Source organism: Lithobates pipiens, unplaced genomic scaffold, assembly GCF_037356315.1.
Source record: "Lithobates pipiens isolate NorthernLeopardFrog02 unplaced genomic scaffold, aLitPip1_a1.2 Scaffold_10, whole genome shotgun sequence".
NCBI classification, from domain to species: Eukaryota; Metazoa; Chordata; class Amphibia; order Anura; family Ranidae; genus Lithobates; species Lithobates pipiens.
The window spans coordinates 174,607,554-174,621,060 of NW_027507686.1; the positions used below are offsets into that span (position 1 = coordinate 174,607,554).

The 13,507-nt window shown below is 39.8% G+C and overlaps 1 protein-coding gene across 1 annotated transcript in view; it reads left to right on the forward strand.

Moving 5' to 3' along the window:
- Positions 1-13,507, forward strand: part of LOC143925921 (mucin-2-like) — a 230,350-nt gene that overhangs the window by 41,169 nt on the left and 175,674 nt on the right. The window contains exons 8-11 of the mRNA XM_077450216.1: positions 635-752; positions 2,513-2,651; positions 11,194-11,304; positions 13,145-13,214. Coding sequence (XP_077306342.1) covers positions 635-752; positions 2,513-2,651; positions 11,194-11,304; positions 13,145-13,214 — 438 coding nt within the window. The remainder of the gene's footprint in view (positions 1-634; positions 753-2,512; positions 2,652-11,193; positions 11,305-13,144; positions 13,215-13,507) is intronic.

Here is a 13,507-nt window from a genome sequence, read left to right on the forward strand (position 1 = left end):
AGTGAAACATTACAAAATTCTAAATTCCATTCAATTACTGGGCTGAGAGATGCCTCGACACTGCCTGTGAAATGTCACATCTGTGCGATGTATACAACACACTACAGCAAAATGACATTTACATAAAACAAAAACAAAAGCCCCTGGTGAGGTGTGTGGGCAGGGGCCTTTCAGAATCTGGAAGCCCCTTTTAATTATAAAGGGCCCCCCAGATACAGCCCCCCTAAGTGAATCAGTAAGGGAACATTATATCCCTACTCATTCATGAAAAAAAGTTAAACAGTAAAAAAAACAAAAAAAATAAAAAACCCACACATATACACAGATTTTGACACAGATTTTTCCATTAATAAAAAAAAAAAAAAAAAAGCTCAAAAAAGTCCAGTGATGCACATCCACCATCAATTGCATCATCCAGCGATGTACATGTGATTCATGTCAATTACGATGCCCGCTGACTCACCAGAAGAAAAAAAAGGAGATCCTATGCAGTATAGGGGAGGGGTATGGGAAACAGGGTAGGGAGGATTAGGGAATTTGAAAGGGAAATTTGTATTAAATATTATTATTGGTATTATTATTTGGATGGGCCAAAGGCTTAGGAGAAATTACTATTTGTTTTCCTTGTTTTCAGGCACTGTACAGGATGACTACACCGATAAAGGATGCATTGCTGTTAGTGAATGTCACTGTAAACACAGAGGGACACTGTATGCTCCAGGCGAGAAAATGCAGAATGAGTGTGATGAATGGTAAGCATTTCTTGACAAACATCAGGAAAAAAGTTAGATAATCTGTTACTTAAAAGAAAAAACTTCCATAAGGTTTACATTGCAGGCACCTACAGGTGTATACACATGTCTGTAGTGGTCTCCAAGTCCACACCACTATAGCCAACTCCCGGGCACTTTATCACCCTGGCCAATGGGAAAATGTGGTAGGCAGGAAAGGGACTTACAAACATCAACACTACCAGGAAGTGTCTAGTCACAATGGCCTGGGCATCTGCCACAACTGTAGGATTTAGAATGGTGTATAGATATGAGAGAAAAAGATGCCTACATATTATGCCTGACAAAAGTTTACTACTATTTTATATCCACTAAGGCCCTTTTCACACAGGTGGACTCTGTTCTGGTCAGCAGGGAATCCACTTACAGATTCCCTGCCTATCAGAGCAGAGCAGGTGGATGACAGATCTGTGTCTGCTCAGTTTTTGCAGAGTGGACATGGACAGAGCCCACTCTGCTCTTTGGGTAGCCAGATAGGCGGACTCCATTGTCCATTTACACCAGACTACTCTCCAGTCTGATCTGCCTAAACAGAAGGGGATGGATCCCCTTTTGTTTTTTTGAGCAGACTTGAGGTAGGCGGGTGTAAATGGACACAATTCCATTTACAGTACACTCGCCTGTCCATCTTATCATGTCCGCCTGAAAAACTGACAGGTAGACCTGATCGGATCTCCCATGTGAAAGGGCCCTAATTGCTAGGTGGATTATCTGCACACTATTACAAAATATAATGTTACACACACCAGAACCGACATGTAAGTAAATGCTGTGTGAAAAATAATTCCTAATATGCATTTTATACATCGGCTCTTCTGTTTCATAATGTTCAGCATTTGCCACTTAAACTTTATTTCCCTGAATGTCCCTTCAGGCATTTTACTTTTAAAGGGAGTGCAAAGGAGTTTTGTATATAATTTATTTCTTTATTTATGGTCAGGATAAAAATATATATACAAAATAAGCACATTATTCATTGCAGATATAATATAGATAAAATATTTTTGTAATTTTCTTTATGAGGCAGAAGGTGGAGCTTCAGGCTCCTTTCATTGGTTTACAAAGTCAGTTTGTTTCTTTGAAGCAAAAAAAAACTATTATATCAGACCTCAACTACTTATGTTGAAATTGACACATTGCGGTGGAAACCCATTGCAGTGACTCGCCACTGACCAGATGATTGTCTGGAGTTTCAAATAGACAACTGGAGCCTCAAGGCAGACAGGAGGTCCTGGCAGTGGAGCTCATTACAGATCTAACAATCTGTAGTCTGGGCTAGTAAAATGACATAATTACATAGTGCATAATAACTGATGATGAATTCCTAGAGCTTGCTTTCTCTCGTACCTGTAAAATCTACGTTTATATCTGTCATGATTTTTTGTATCAGAGAAGCATTGGCCCCAGCTGTCTCAATTTTATGGACAAAACATTGACTTTCAATTACAGGTAGAATAACATTCCAATAAACAAATATATGGGGGGGGGGGTCCCTATAAGGGCTGCAGTTTTCCTGTTGCGGTGGAATGCATATTTCATCTGATAATGCATATTTCGGTATTACATACATCAGATTACAGTATTTAGATCCATGATAGCCTAAACTTAAAGAATAAATTGCAAGTATGTATGTATGTATGCCTTCAACAGGTTATATCTTCCATGAAGTATATAAGCTTGGCTTCACTTACAATATCATTAAACAAGTATTTCTGTTACAGCCACTGTATATCAGGAAGATGGAACTGCACAGACCATGCTTGCCCTGGATCTTGCTCCATTGAAGGAGGAGCCCATATTGCCACCTTTGATGGGAAGTCCTATACCTTCCATGGTGACTGCTACTATGTGCTGTCTAAGGCAAGGAACTTTTTAGTTAATCTTTTGCTCAGTTGTAAGCCCTACCTGTTTATTAAAGTCAAAATATCAAGTACAATAAAGAGGACATGAAATAGCTTAGTTTGGCATTGGAAATAGTTACAGCTATGAGATAATTATCTAACCTCCAAAAATGATAACTTATACTAGGTTGAGATTGTATGATTTCTCTGTAAATGTATTCCATTCATTATTTTTGGAATTTTCTGGTTGGGTTAACAGCTTTTTTTTAAGCGTGAGAATTTTTATTTATTTAGATTGTATTTTATTATTACATTTTAAGGTTCATCTTATACAAACTATTCTAAACTTTTAATACAATGGAAAAAAACTCACACAATCTTTTTAGTCACTATAAACAGCAAGACATTATGCACAAATGATTGGTGCACGTTTAAACTTGAATTTTGGATTAAACTGAACTGTAAAATCAACTACAGGTTAAATGACCATTATCACTATAAATACTGTAATTATGATTATTCGATGCAGTTGACATATTTAGTGCAAATATAATACTATTGGCGCAATTACTCCAACACTTCTGATCACTTCTGATTGATGTTTGTCTCAACTCTGTAGCTTAATCCACATGGAACTGAGGAGAAAGGCATGTGAAATTAAAAAAAAATGTTTTCTTATACTACATAATTGTGCAAAAACATGCACTGTCTCTTCACCCCACTGTTCCCCTGTCTTCGTCTTCTTTCAGACTCATAGCATTTTAGCCTCATGATAGATTCTGAAGATACCGGTATTTTTTTTCTTTTTTTGACTGGTCTCAAGAGTCTATTGGCCTTTTCTCTGTAGGTCTTAATCCGGTTTTATAACCTCACTGATCCCTCTGACCCTTCTGGTTTTATATTGGGTGCGGGGGGGGGGGGGCGGGGGGGCCTGGGTTGGGCTTGCCTTGCACAGCAAGTTCCCGTAAGGGGTGCTGGGCTGGCCCCCTAGGGCCTCTGGTCCTCCTAACCTTGGTGTAGCCAGGGACTATTATAGCCATACAGCATGTACTGTTAATGTTATGTTCCCTCTTTTTATTTATATTGAATTGGGGCCCCTGGGGTCAAGGCCTTGTTTCATTGTTCATAATATTTGTCGCGCTGAAGGTCGATCAGTCTTTGATGTCTATCTTGAGGTATTGTTTATACTTCTTACTTGATTGTATACTTTTGTAACTAATAAAAACTTTGAAAGAAAAACATGCACTGTCCCAAAATTGCATGCAATTCCTCAATATTCAATCAAACAAATATGATAAAACACGTGTAATGAATATAACATAATCAGAATGGGAAAACATTAAAATTAAAATACAATTAATATCCACAATAATCATCACAATGCATGATATTAAATCTCATAAAAAGGAATAGTCCATAGTAATGCATGCGTGAATAAAGTGCTCTGCGCTTGTAAACTACTGTTGAAATAAGTGCTCCAGTGCTGAAAGGTGCTCCTCAAATAAAAAGGGTCTCTTAGCAGATCATAATGATTTTGAGTTACAGAGAACAAATGCAGTTTTGGTATCTCAAAGACAAGACCAACACTCTCACTGTCAGAATGTCTTTGGAGTGATTGGGATGGATGGGGATAATACACTTCTCATATAGCAAGAATTTGTCATATACTCCGATACAAAGTGGATTCTTCTACAGCTTTGTGCCCCCCGATGCTGTGAAAGGATCTGCTTTTTGTCAACACTTCCGGCTTATGATGTGAATGTTGAACATTAGGAGATGGAGCTGAGGATGTGACAAGTTCTTTCTACATGAGAATTGTATTATCCCCATCCATCCCAATCATCCAAAGGCGTTTTTGATAGTGAGAGTGTTGGTTTTGTCTTTGAGATACCAAAAGCGCATTTAATCTCTGTAACTCTTATGCCGCGTACACATGGTCGAACTGTTTGACGTACTTAGTCCGTCATACAATCCGACGGACAATCCGGCGTACTTTCCACTGAACGGACTTGACCACACACCGATACACAAACAGTCCGACGAAAGCTTGCGCGATGACGTACAGCACATACGACGGGACTAGAAGTAGGAAGTCCAAGACACAGCAAAGCCCTGTAAATCCTTTCTGGGCATGCGCCATTCTTAGTCCGTCGGACTAGCATACTGACGACCGTATTGTCCGCTGAAACCAAAGTACGATGGATAGATTTTTGGAAAAACCGAAATTCTTAGTACTCCGGACTGCACGCTGAAAAAGTCCGCTGAAGCCCACACACAAGTGGATTGTCCGCTGAAATGTGTTTCAACGGACTAAGTACGTCAAACAGTTCGATCGTGTGTACGCGGCATTAATCATTATGATCTGGTAAGAGGCCCTTCTTATTTGAGGAGCACCTTTCAGCACTGGAGCACTTTTTTTTTCTACAGTGGTTTATGAGCATGGAGCATTTTATTCACACATGAATTACTATGGACTATTAGTATTATGAGATTTAATATCACGCATGGTAACTATTGTGGATATTAATTGTATTTAAAAAAAAATTATTTTATTCTGATTATGTTAAATTCATTACACAAGTTGTATCATGTTTGTTTGATTGAATATTGAGGAACTGCATAAGATTTAAAGGGAGAGCACACTTTTTTGCACAATTATCATCTGAGTCTGGTATTCAAGACATAATAGTTGCATCAGTTGCCAATATTCTATTAACCAAGCACAAGAGTTTTATTTTTAATTGTATGCTTAATATACTGCATACAGTAATATTGTTCATTACAGTTGTCTTTTTAATAGATTCTTAGCTAGTTAGAATGTTGAAAATGCTCCGAGGTGGGCGAGACATTTCCTGGCCTGTGGTTTTACATGCAATTACGGGACTTTGTGGTGAACAGTAAGCACAAATCTAAATTTAGCCTCCCGTTGACGCAGCTGGAATCTATATGCTTAAAAAGATCACCGGTAGCGCACACCACGTCCCTTGCATACTCATGGCTAATGTGTACGCCACACGTGGATAATAATAAACACAAGAAGAAGTGGGAACATGACCTTAAACTGAAAATTTCTGAAAAGCAATGGTAAAAGGTGTGTATTCTGACACACAAATGCTCATTAAGCTCCAAATACCAAGAGATTTCCTATAAGGTTCTCACCCAGTGGTATTTGACACCGCAAAAGACCGGGAGATGGTCTCATCCCACCTCGGATGAATGCTGGAGATGTAAAACTTGTGTAGGCTCCTTTATACATATCTGGTGGGAATGCCCTCTCATCCGCACCTACTGGGACGAAATTAGGACCTGGATAAAACATATAACGGAAACTAATCTCGAGCTAGACGCAGCAGCATGCCTGATTAATCTTGTCCCAATTACCTTAAGTCGCTACAAAAAATCACTCTCTCGACACCTACTCGTTGCTGCTAAAACACTCATACCCATCTATTGGAAAACCCCCAGAGTCCCAGGAGTTAGGGACTGGTTAAATAGAGTGCAATATATTTTTAAAATGGAGGAAATAGTGGCAATGAAAAAAGAGAATAGCACTTCCTTTAACAAAACTTGGCAACCTTGGCTGGCTTTTTCCCTCTCTTCAGATTACCAATTACTTATGGGCTGAACTACCCTTCCCCAATATTCTCAGAGGAAAAGGAAATAGAAAGGAGAAACAGAATGATTGAGCTATATATGCCTCTAATAGATACACACTTAACTTAAGGAATCGAATCCCAGTGCGATGGTATCCCTCCCCCCCCCCCTTGACTTCCATCCCCCTTTACCTTGTACCCTCTTTCACCCTCCCTCTAATACATGATTTATCCAGTGGTATCTTTAGTTTCCACTTTAGCTATTGGATCTTGCTTTATCTTTTGTTCTACTTGAGATACTTGGTTACAACACAAATGCTACCTAACTGTATCAATGTGTGTATACATACCACTGTTGACGACATTTATAATCCTATGTTAATTGTAAACCTGACTATACTCTCAATAAAACCTTTGATTGTGAAAAAAAAAAGAATGTTGAAAATACTGTACTTCATTTTGTTAAAAACTAACAAACTTCTCTTTTTAGCAGAAGAGACTAACATTTTAACATTTTTACACCACCTGTGGTGCATGAACAATGCAGTGTACTGTATGTTCCAGGCAACTAGGTGTCAGGGAGGATATAAGTGCTGTGAGCATGCACAGGAGTGATGTCAAACTTGACCAGCTAATGGCCAAAGACATGGGACCTGATATAAGTGGCAGAAAAGATGGCGAGGCCAGTGGACAGAACTGTGAGCAGCAGATGAGGAAGTAAAAAAATCAGCAAACAGCTGCACTGTACTTGCACATATCCACCCACTTTGAGTTAGACAATAGGAGGTCAGATTATCATCTGTTCTTTCCTTTCCTACCATTTCTCTAATGACCTAGAACAAGTACTGAATGTATATATCAGGTGTCTAAACACTTTACTGGCTTCATGAATAAGTTGGGTTAATGATTTACTATTTGGTGAAACCAAGATCAGAGTGACAGGTTGAAGCTGTTCTTTTGTGGCAGATATAATATACTGTAGATATTCACTGGCAAAATAAATGAAACAAAAAACGATTTTCTTGAAAGTTTTAGTTTGCTATAGTGATTGCAGTGGTCATGGTCACTGGGTAAAATTCTCAAATCAATTTTAAGTCAGTGACATATGGTATTGAAATTGAACAACAAATGAAAAATGTGAGAGGTTACAAATGTTCTATTTAAAGGATCAAAAACAGAGTGATCTATATGGAGGTACCTGGGTGTTACACATTTGCCATAACACAAAGGCACTATATAGAACACAAGAATTCAAAGTCAGGAATAATCTACACAAATACCATTGTGTGGTTAAAGAGCGGCACATATTTATGATCCCTATCAATCATCAGAAGTATATTCTAACCGTGACTTGTGTATGAAAATAATACTAAGGTTAAAGGTAGACAGTGTATTGCAGCAAATACTTAAAGACAACCAGTCATGGATTCACAAAACTCACAGAACTTAGCATCTTAAGAGCAATTTACAAATAGGGAGGGTGAAACTCCTTAACCAGTACCCGACCGGCGCACGCCGATGTACATCGGCAAAATGGCACGGGAAGGCATATTGGCGTACAGATACTGGAGGGGCACTCACGTGCCGGTCGGGACCCCCGTGAGTCCGGTCGCGGGTCCCGTGGACTCGATCTCCGTGGGGATGATGCTGATCTCTGCTCCATGTGATTGGAGAAGAGATCAGTGTTCACTAACACAAAGCCCAGCCCCCCACAGTTAGTAATACACCCCTAGGAACACTTAACCCCTACACTGCCACTCCCTGGTTAACCCCTTCACTGCCAGTGTCATTTACACAGGAATCATTGCATTTGTAAGCACTAATTGCTGTATAAATAACAATGGTCCCAAAAATGTGTCAAAAAATGTCCGATGTGTCCGCCATAATGTCGCAGTCACAATAAAAATCGCTGATCGCCGCCATTACTAGTAAAAAAAAATTATTAATAAAAATGTCATAAAACTATCCCCTATTTTGTAATCGCTATAACTTTTGCGCAAACCAATCAATAATCACTTATTGCAATTTTTTTTACCAAAAATATGTAGAAGAATACGTATCGGCCTAAACTGAGGGAACAAAATGTTTTTTTTTATATATTTTTGGGGGATATTTATTATAACAAAAAGTAAAAAATAATGCGTTTTTTTTTCGAAATTGTCGCTCTATTTTTGTTTATAGAGCAAAAAATAAAAACCACAGGGTTGATCAAATACTACCAAAAGAAAGTTCTATTTGTGGGGAAAAAAAGAACACCAATTTTGTTTGGGAGCCACGTTGCACGACTGCGCAATTGTCAGTTAAATTGACGCAGTGCCGAATCACAAAAAGTGGTCTGGTCTTTGGCCAGCAAAATGGTCTGGTCTGAAAGTGGTTAATGTGGACACAGACAGCAATACAAAACGCTCAGAAAGCAGAAGAAGGAAAGCATCAAAAGTAGACCATATAAACGACAGATTTATTTTATTGAGACTCTTGTATCATAGAATGCCAATGCTTAACTGGCATCTGGAGCACTCATACTAATTAATCCCTCAGAATCCATTGAATTTTATCAATTCAGTAAACGCTTCATTTAAAGTGATGTTATAATGTAGAGAATAGGATTTCCTATCATTTGAGCCCAGTCTTGCCACACAGATTTAATCCAGCTCTGAGCAATCGACTTTTATTGTTCAGTTAGAGAAATTTTGACAAAGTCTCTAAAACTTTGTCAAAACCTCCCCCTTGCTGTGAGTGACAGGTGATTTACATATCTCATGCACTAGCCTGAGACAGGCACATCCTGTGTAAAAAGTTCACAATTCACATCCCCCTCCCCTCCTCTCCCCTCCAGCTCTCCCAGGATTGGCTGCCTTTACTGTGTTTTGACTGGATGTTTCTCATCATGGGCGTGATCCTCCTGTATGCTGCAGTGAACAGGGAGAATAATATATACAGACAAGTGATTTAGGGGAGATGTATGTAGTCAGAGCTGGGCAGAGTAGAACATGCAGTGATCTGATGATTGTTATAGTGCAGAGTGTGTGTCTGAGGTGACCTGATCACAGTTGCAACATTCCTTTCCATCACCAGGATTTGTTATGTGGGGGAGGGGTGGATTTCTCACTTTTTATAATTACACCCAGTAAGGCTGAATGAGCTAAGGGCCAGTTCACACCAGTGTGCTGTACGAGATTGCATGTGATTCCCATCGCACTGCAGTGCCAATCACATGCAATGTCCGTGTAGTGCGATTTCAGTCATACAGATTGTATGGATGATATCGCACCGCATTCTGACCAAACTCGCACAGGACCCTTTTTTGGTCTGCACCAGAATCGTATGGGTATTCATACCTATGCAATCCGATTCATGTCCTAACTGTCAGTTCGCAGTTCGATACGCAGTGAACAGTGTCAGTGGGGCAGTGGTCGGTGTCAGTGGGGCAGTGGACGGTGTCAGTGGGGCAGTGGTCAGTGGCAGTGGACGGTGTCAGTGGGGCAGTGGTCGGTGTCAGTGGATGGTGTCAGTGGGGCAGTGGTCAGTGTCAGTGGATGGTGTCAGTGGGGCAGTGTCAGTGGGGCAGTGGTCGGTGTCAGTGGGGCAGTGGTCGTGTCAGTGGAGCAGCGTATGATTGTTGTTTTTTTTACAATTTCATTTTTTTATCTTTTTTTTGGAATTTTTTTTTAATCAGCCCTGTTGGGGGCTTTGGTGACATGTCAGGGGTCTAAACAGAGACCCCTGACATCTCCCATTTGAGACAGAGAAAGGGACAGAGAATACAGATTCCCCAGTCCCTTTCTCTGCACAGAAGATGAATGGAGGGGAGACAGCGGCTCCTCTCCATTCATACACTGAAGCAAAGTAACACACAAGTTACTCTGCTCTGTTATCACAGGACACAGAGCGATCGGTAACGAACGCTCTGTGTCCCATTCAGAAAAAGAAAGCGGCAATTGACATACCAGCCCCTTTCTCCGCTCTCCATCCTGACAGATCCCTTGCACCCCCCCCCCCCCCCCACAACCCGCAGGAGAGGAGAGGAGAAGGAAGGACGGGGGACGAGGGGGGGCAGAGGAGGGAGACAGAGGGGGATGTTGTGGACACATGCCAGAGATGGACGGGAGGAGTTGGAGGAAGACATGGGGGAGATATTTTGGACACACGAAGGGGGGTGGAGGAGGACACCGAGGACAGTGGGGGGATGATCGGTGCGATTGGAAAGCTGTAAGCACCGATCCCCCCTGCATGGCTTTTCAGGTGAAAGCCGCAGATAATGAAAAGCCATGCAGGTGCTTACAGCTTTCCATTCGCAACCGATCATCCCCCACTGTCACTGTAAAGATGTGACAGAGGGCCATAAGCGTGCTCTGCTTTTACCCAGAATGCGCTCTGCCTCTCCTGCACGCTCTGGCCAAGGGGAGTGTAGAGGTGGGCGGGGAGTCTGCTGACATCATGACCCCGCCCACCGAGCACCGAAACAACAGACCCACCCACAGAATCTGCAGTTTTTTGGGGTTTCAAACAGCTGAAGGGGGGACATTTGACAGATAAGGATACATGCAGGAGGCGTGTATATCCTTATAGATCACCACTATGGCAGTAGTTTAGAATTGATGAGAGTGGGTTTACATCCACTTTAACCTGATGAAGGTGGACATTTTGAACCACCATCTGAGGATTTCTACGATACATAAAATTAATAAAATTACATCTTGGCTTGGCTTGTTAAAACATTTAATCATAAATATACTTTCCTATCTATTTACTAAAGCTAGTAGCATAAGGATTAAAAATAGTTAATAAACTGAGTTTAGTTCTGCTTTAATGCAATGTGCCACAATGCTATGGTCTAGTCTGAAGGGAGCCTTATATTCAATGCTTCTTTGCATACAGTATATGCTTTGTATATAATACAGTATTAAGAACAACTATTTTTCCTGAACAGATTAAAATGGATAACTGTGTTACTTGTTACTGCTCCAGGGTTACAGAAATGAATCCCATGTGATCTTGGGGGAAATGACTGCTTGCAGTTCCTTGGCGAGAGAGACCTGTCTCAAGTCCATTATACTCCTAACAGATAACCTGAAAAATGTGAGTATATTAGTTTGGCTAATAGCAACATAAAAAACAACCAATCATAAATAGCTCCAATGATTTCAAGATAAAAATAAAGAAACATGAATTCTGGGCACCCCATCTTTGCTCCCAACACCACCAGAAGTGTGTCTTTAAGATAATCCAAAAAAATAAAATAATTTGCAGAATTATATTTAGGAGTAATAACCAAAATGAAAAAATGTCATCTGGTTGAATCACCCTCTGACTTCTTATATCTCCTGGAGGCTCTAACAGAAATATTTCACTGAAATATACAGTGTCTATCTATCTATTTGGGAATTGAGACCCCATGTCCCACTAGTGATCCTATCACTGGTGGCAAGCTGGCAGCTTACAAGTAACATGATCACTACATCAAACCCTTATTTGTTTCTACTGTGTCTTCCCCTTGCTTGCTGAAATGCTGCAAAATCCCACTCACTTTTGAGAGTGCATTGTATAGCTTTGCTGTTGATACAGTTAACGCGTTTCTTTGCTCTCGTAATGATCTTGTCACTGGTGAGTTCTTACCAAGATGGCTAGTCTGACATGGGTCTGGAAGCAGACCCCCATAAGCACTAGCAATATTGTTCAGGTATGTAAAGGACCCTTTAGTTTGTTCTTCTGATAACACATCTACATTCTCTGTCACCACGGCTGCAATTTTCTTGGATTCTTTTTTTATCAACCATCTTCCATCTCATGAGAGTCCACATTGCACTGTCCATGTGCTGTACAGTAAAAATATAAACAGTTAATGGAGTTTATCTGGCAAGAGGAATATTTAAAATACATAAAAAAAACTCTACCTACTTGCAATGTATTATATTTGTATAATTTTAAAGACTTAATTTGTAATAATTTATTATTATTATACAGGATTTACATAAGGCCAACAGTTTACGCAGCACAGAGGTGACATTAGGGGCATGTTTTGGTATGCTGAAGCAGCTCCAACAATTCTTCCAGCACTCCTATCAATGCCTAGTTATAATTCAACATTCCTGATATGTATCAGAATTCCACCTGTCCTCAAGTCTTTGCAATTGTCTGGGTGCAAAAAAGCACTATTAACAGAGGCTCCTAGCCACGGTTCCCAATATTTTGTTTGTTGTTCTGGCTGCTGGGGCTCTCTCAGAGCTGTTCACTTAGGAGGATTGATATTCACCTGACTAAAGAAGTGATGCTGCATTTGTATCTGGGTGGGAAGAGAAATGAGTTTCAGTGTGAAGAAGTATGGGAATAGCTAGACCCTACTTTGTCTAAACAAAGTGAGAAAAGTGGAACACTACAAGCCATTTACCATGAAGCAACACCTTCTTTAGGCTGAATTCACACCTATGCATTTTTAGTGCTTTTTGTATTTTGCAGATTTGCACTACAGAACGTGATGCATAGGAAACCATGGTGAATGGACTGTAGTGCAAATCTGCAAAATGCAAAAAGCACCAAAAATGCACAGGTGTGAATCCAGCCTTATTGACCATGTCCACTAAATGTATTAATAAACAGCTCTTTTATTTATTAATAAAAAGTGTATTAATAAAAAGCTTTTCATTTTTGTTTTTAATATACTTTTTCTTTTGGTTAATCATTTTAATTTCTTTTTGTATGGCCTGTAGGATTTACAGTACATGATTTTTTGGAGGTTTATTAGGTTGTTTATACCAAGAACTCTGGGCTTCTATGGGGTTGAAGGTTAAAACAGCTGCATAGAGTCAACTTGTCAGGGAGTTCAATCACTAAAACATCAGTTTAGCTAGAGATGTCCTAACGATTACCTTCTATTGAAACTACTGAACAAAATAATTATAGTTTCCATTCCTTGATCTAGGTGGTGACTTTCAAGGCTGATGGCACAGTTCTATTAAATGAACTGAAAATAGCACTGCCTCATGTCACAGGTAATATCACATGACAATGTATACTGCAAAAACTGTGTTTATTAAAACATACGGCACTGTATTACAGCAGTTGACTTTGTCAGGCAAACAGCTAAATATTCACTTGAAACTGATATATGTTAAAGTGTATGTAAACTCGAATTTGTTTGTTTTTTATTTTTGTCTGGCACATTATAGAGTATGGGATTTCAGATCAGCTGTGCCCAGTCTTGTCACAAAGAGTTAATCCAGCTCTGAGCAATCCTCATATCTTTTTCAGTGAAATAAAACAGACAAACTTAGAAAACTTTGTC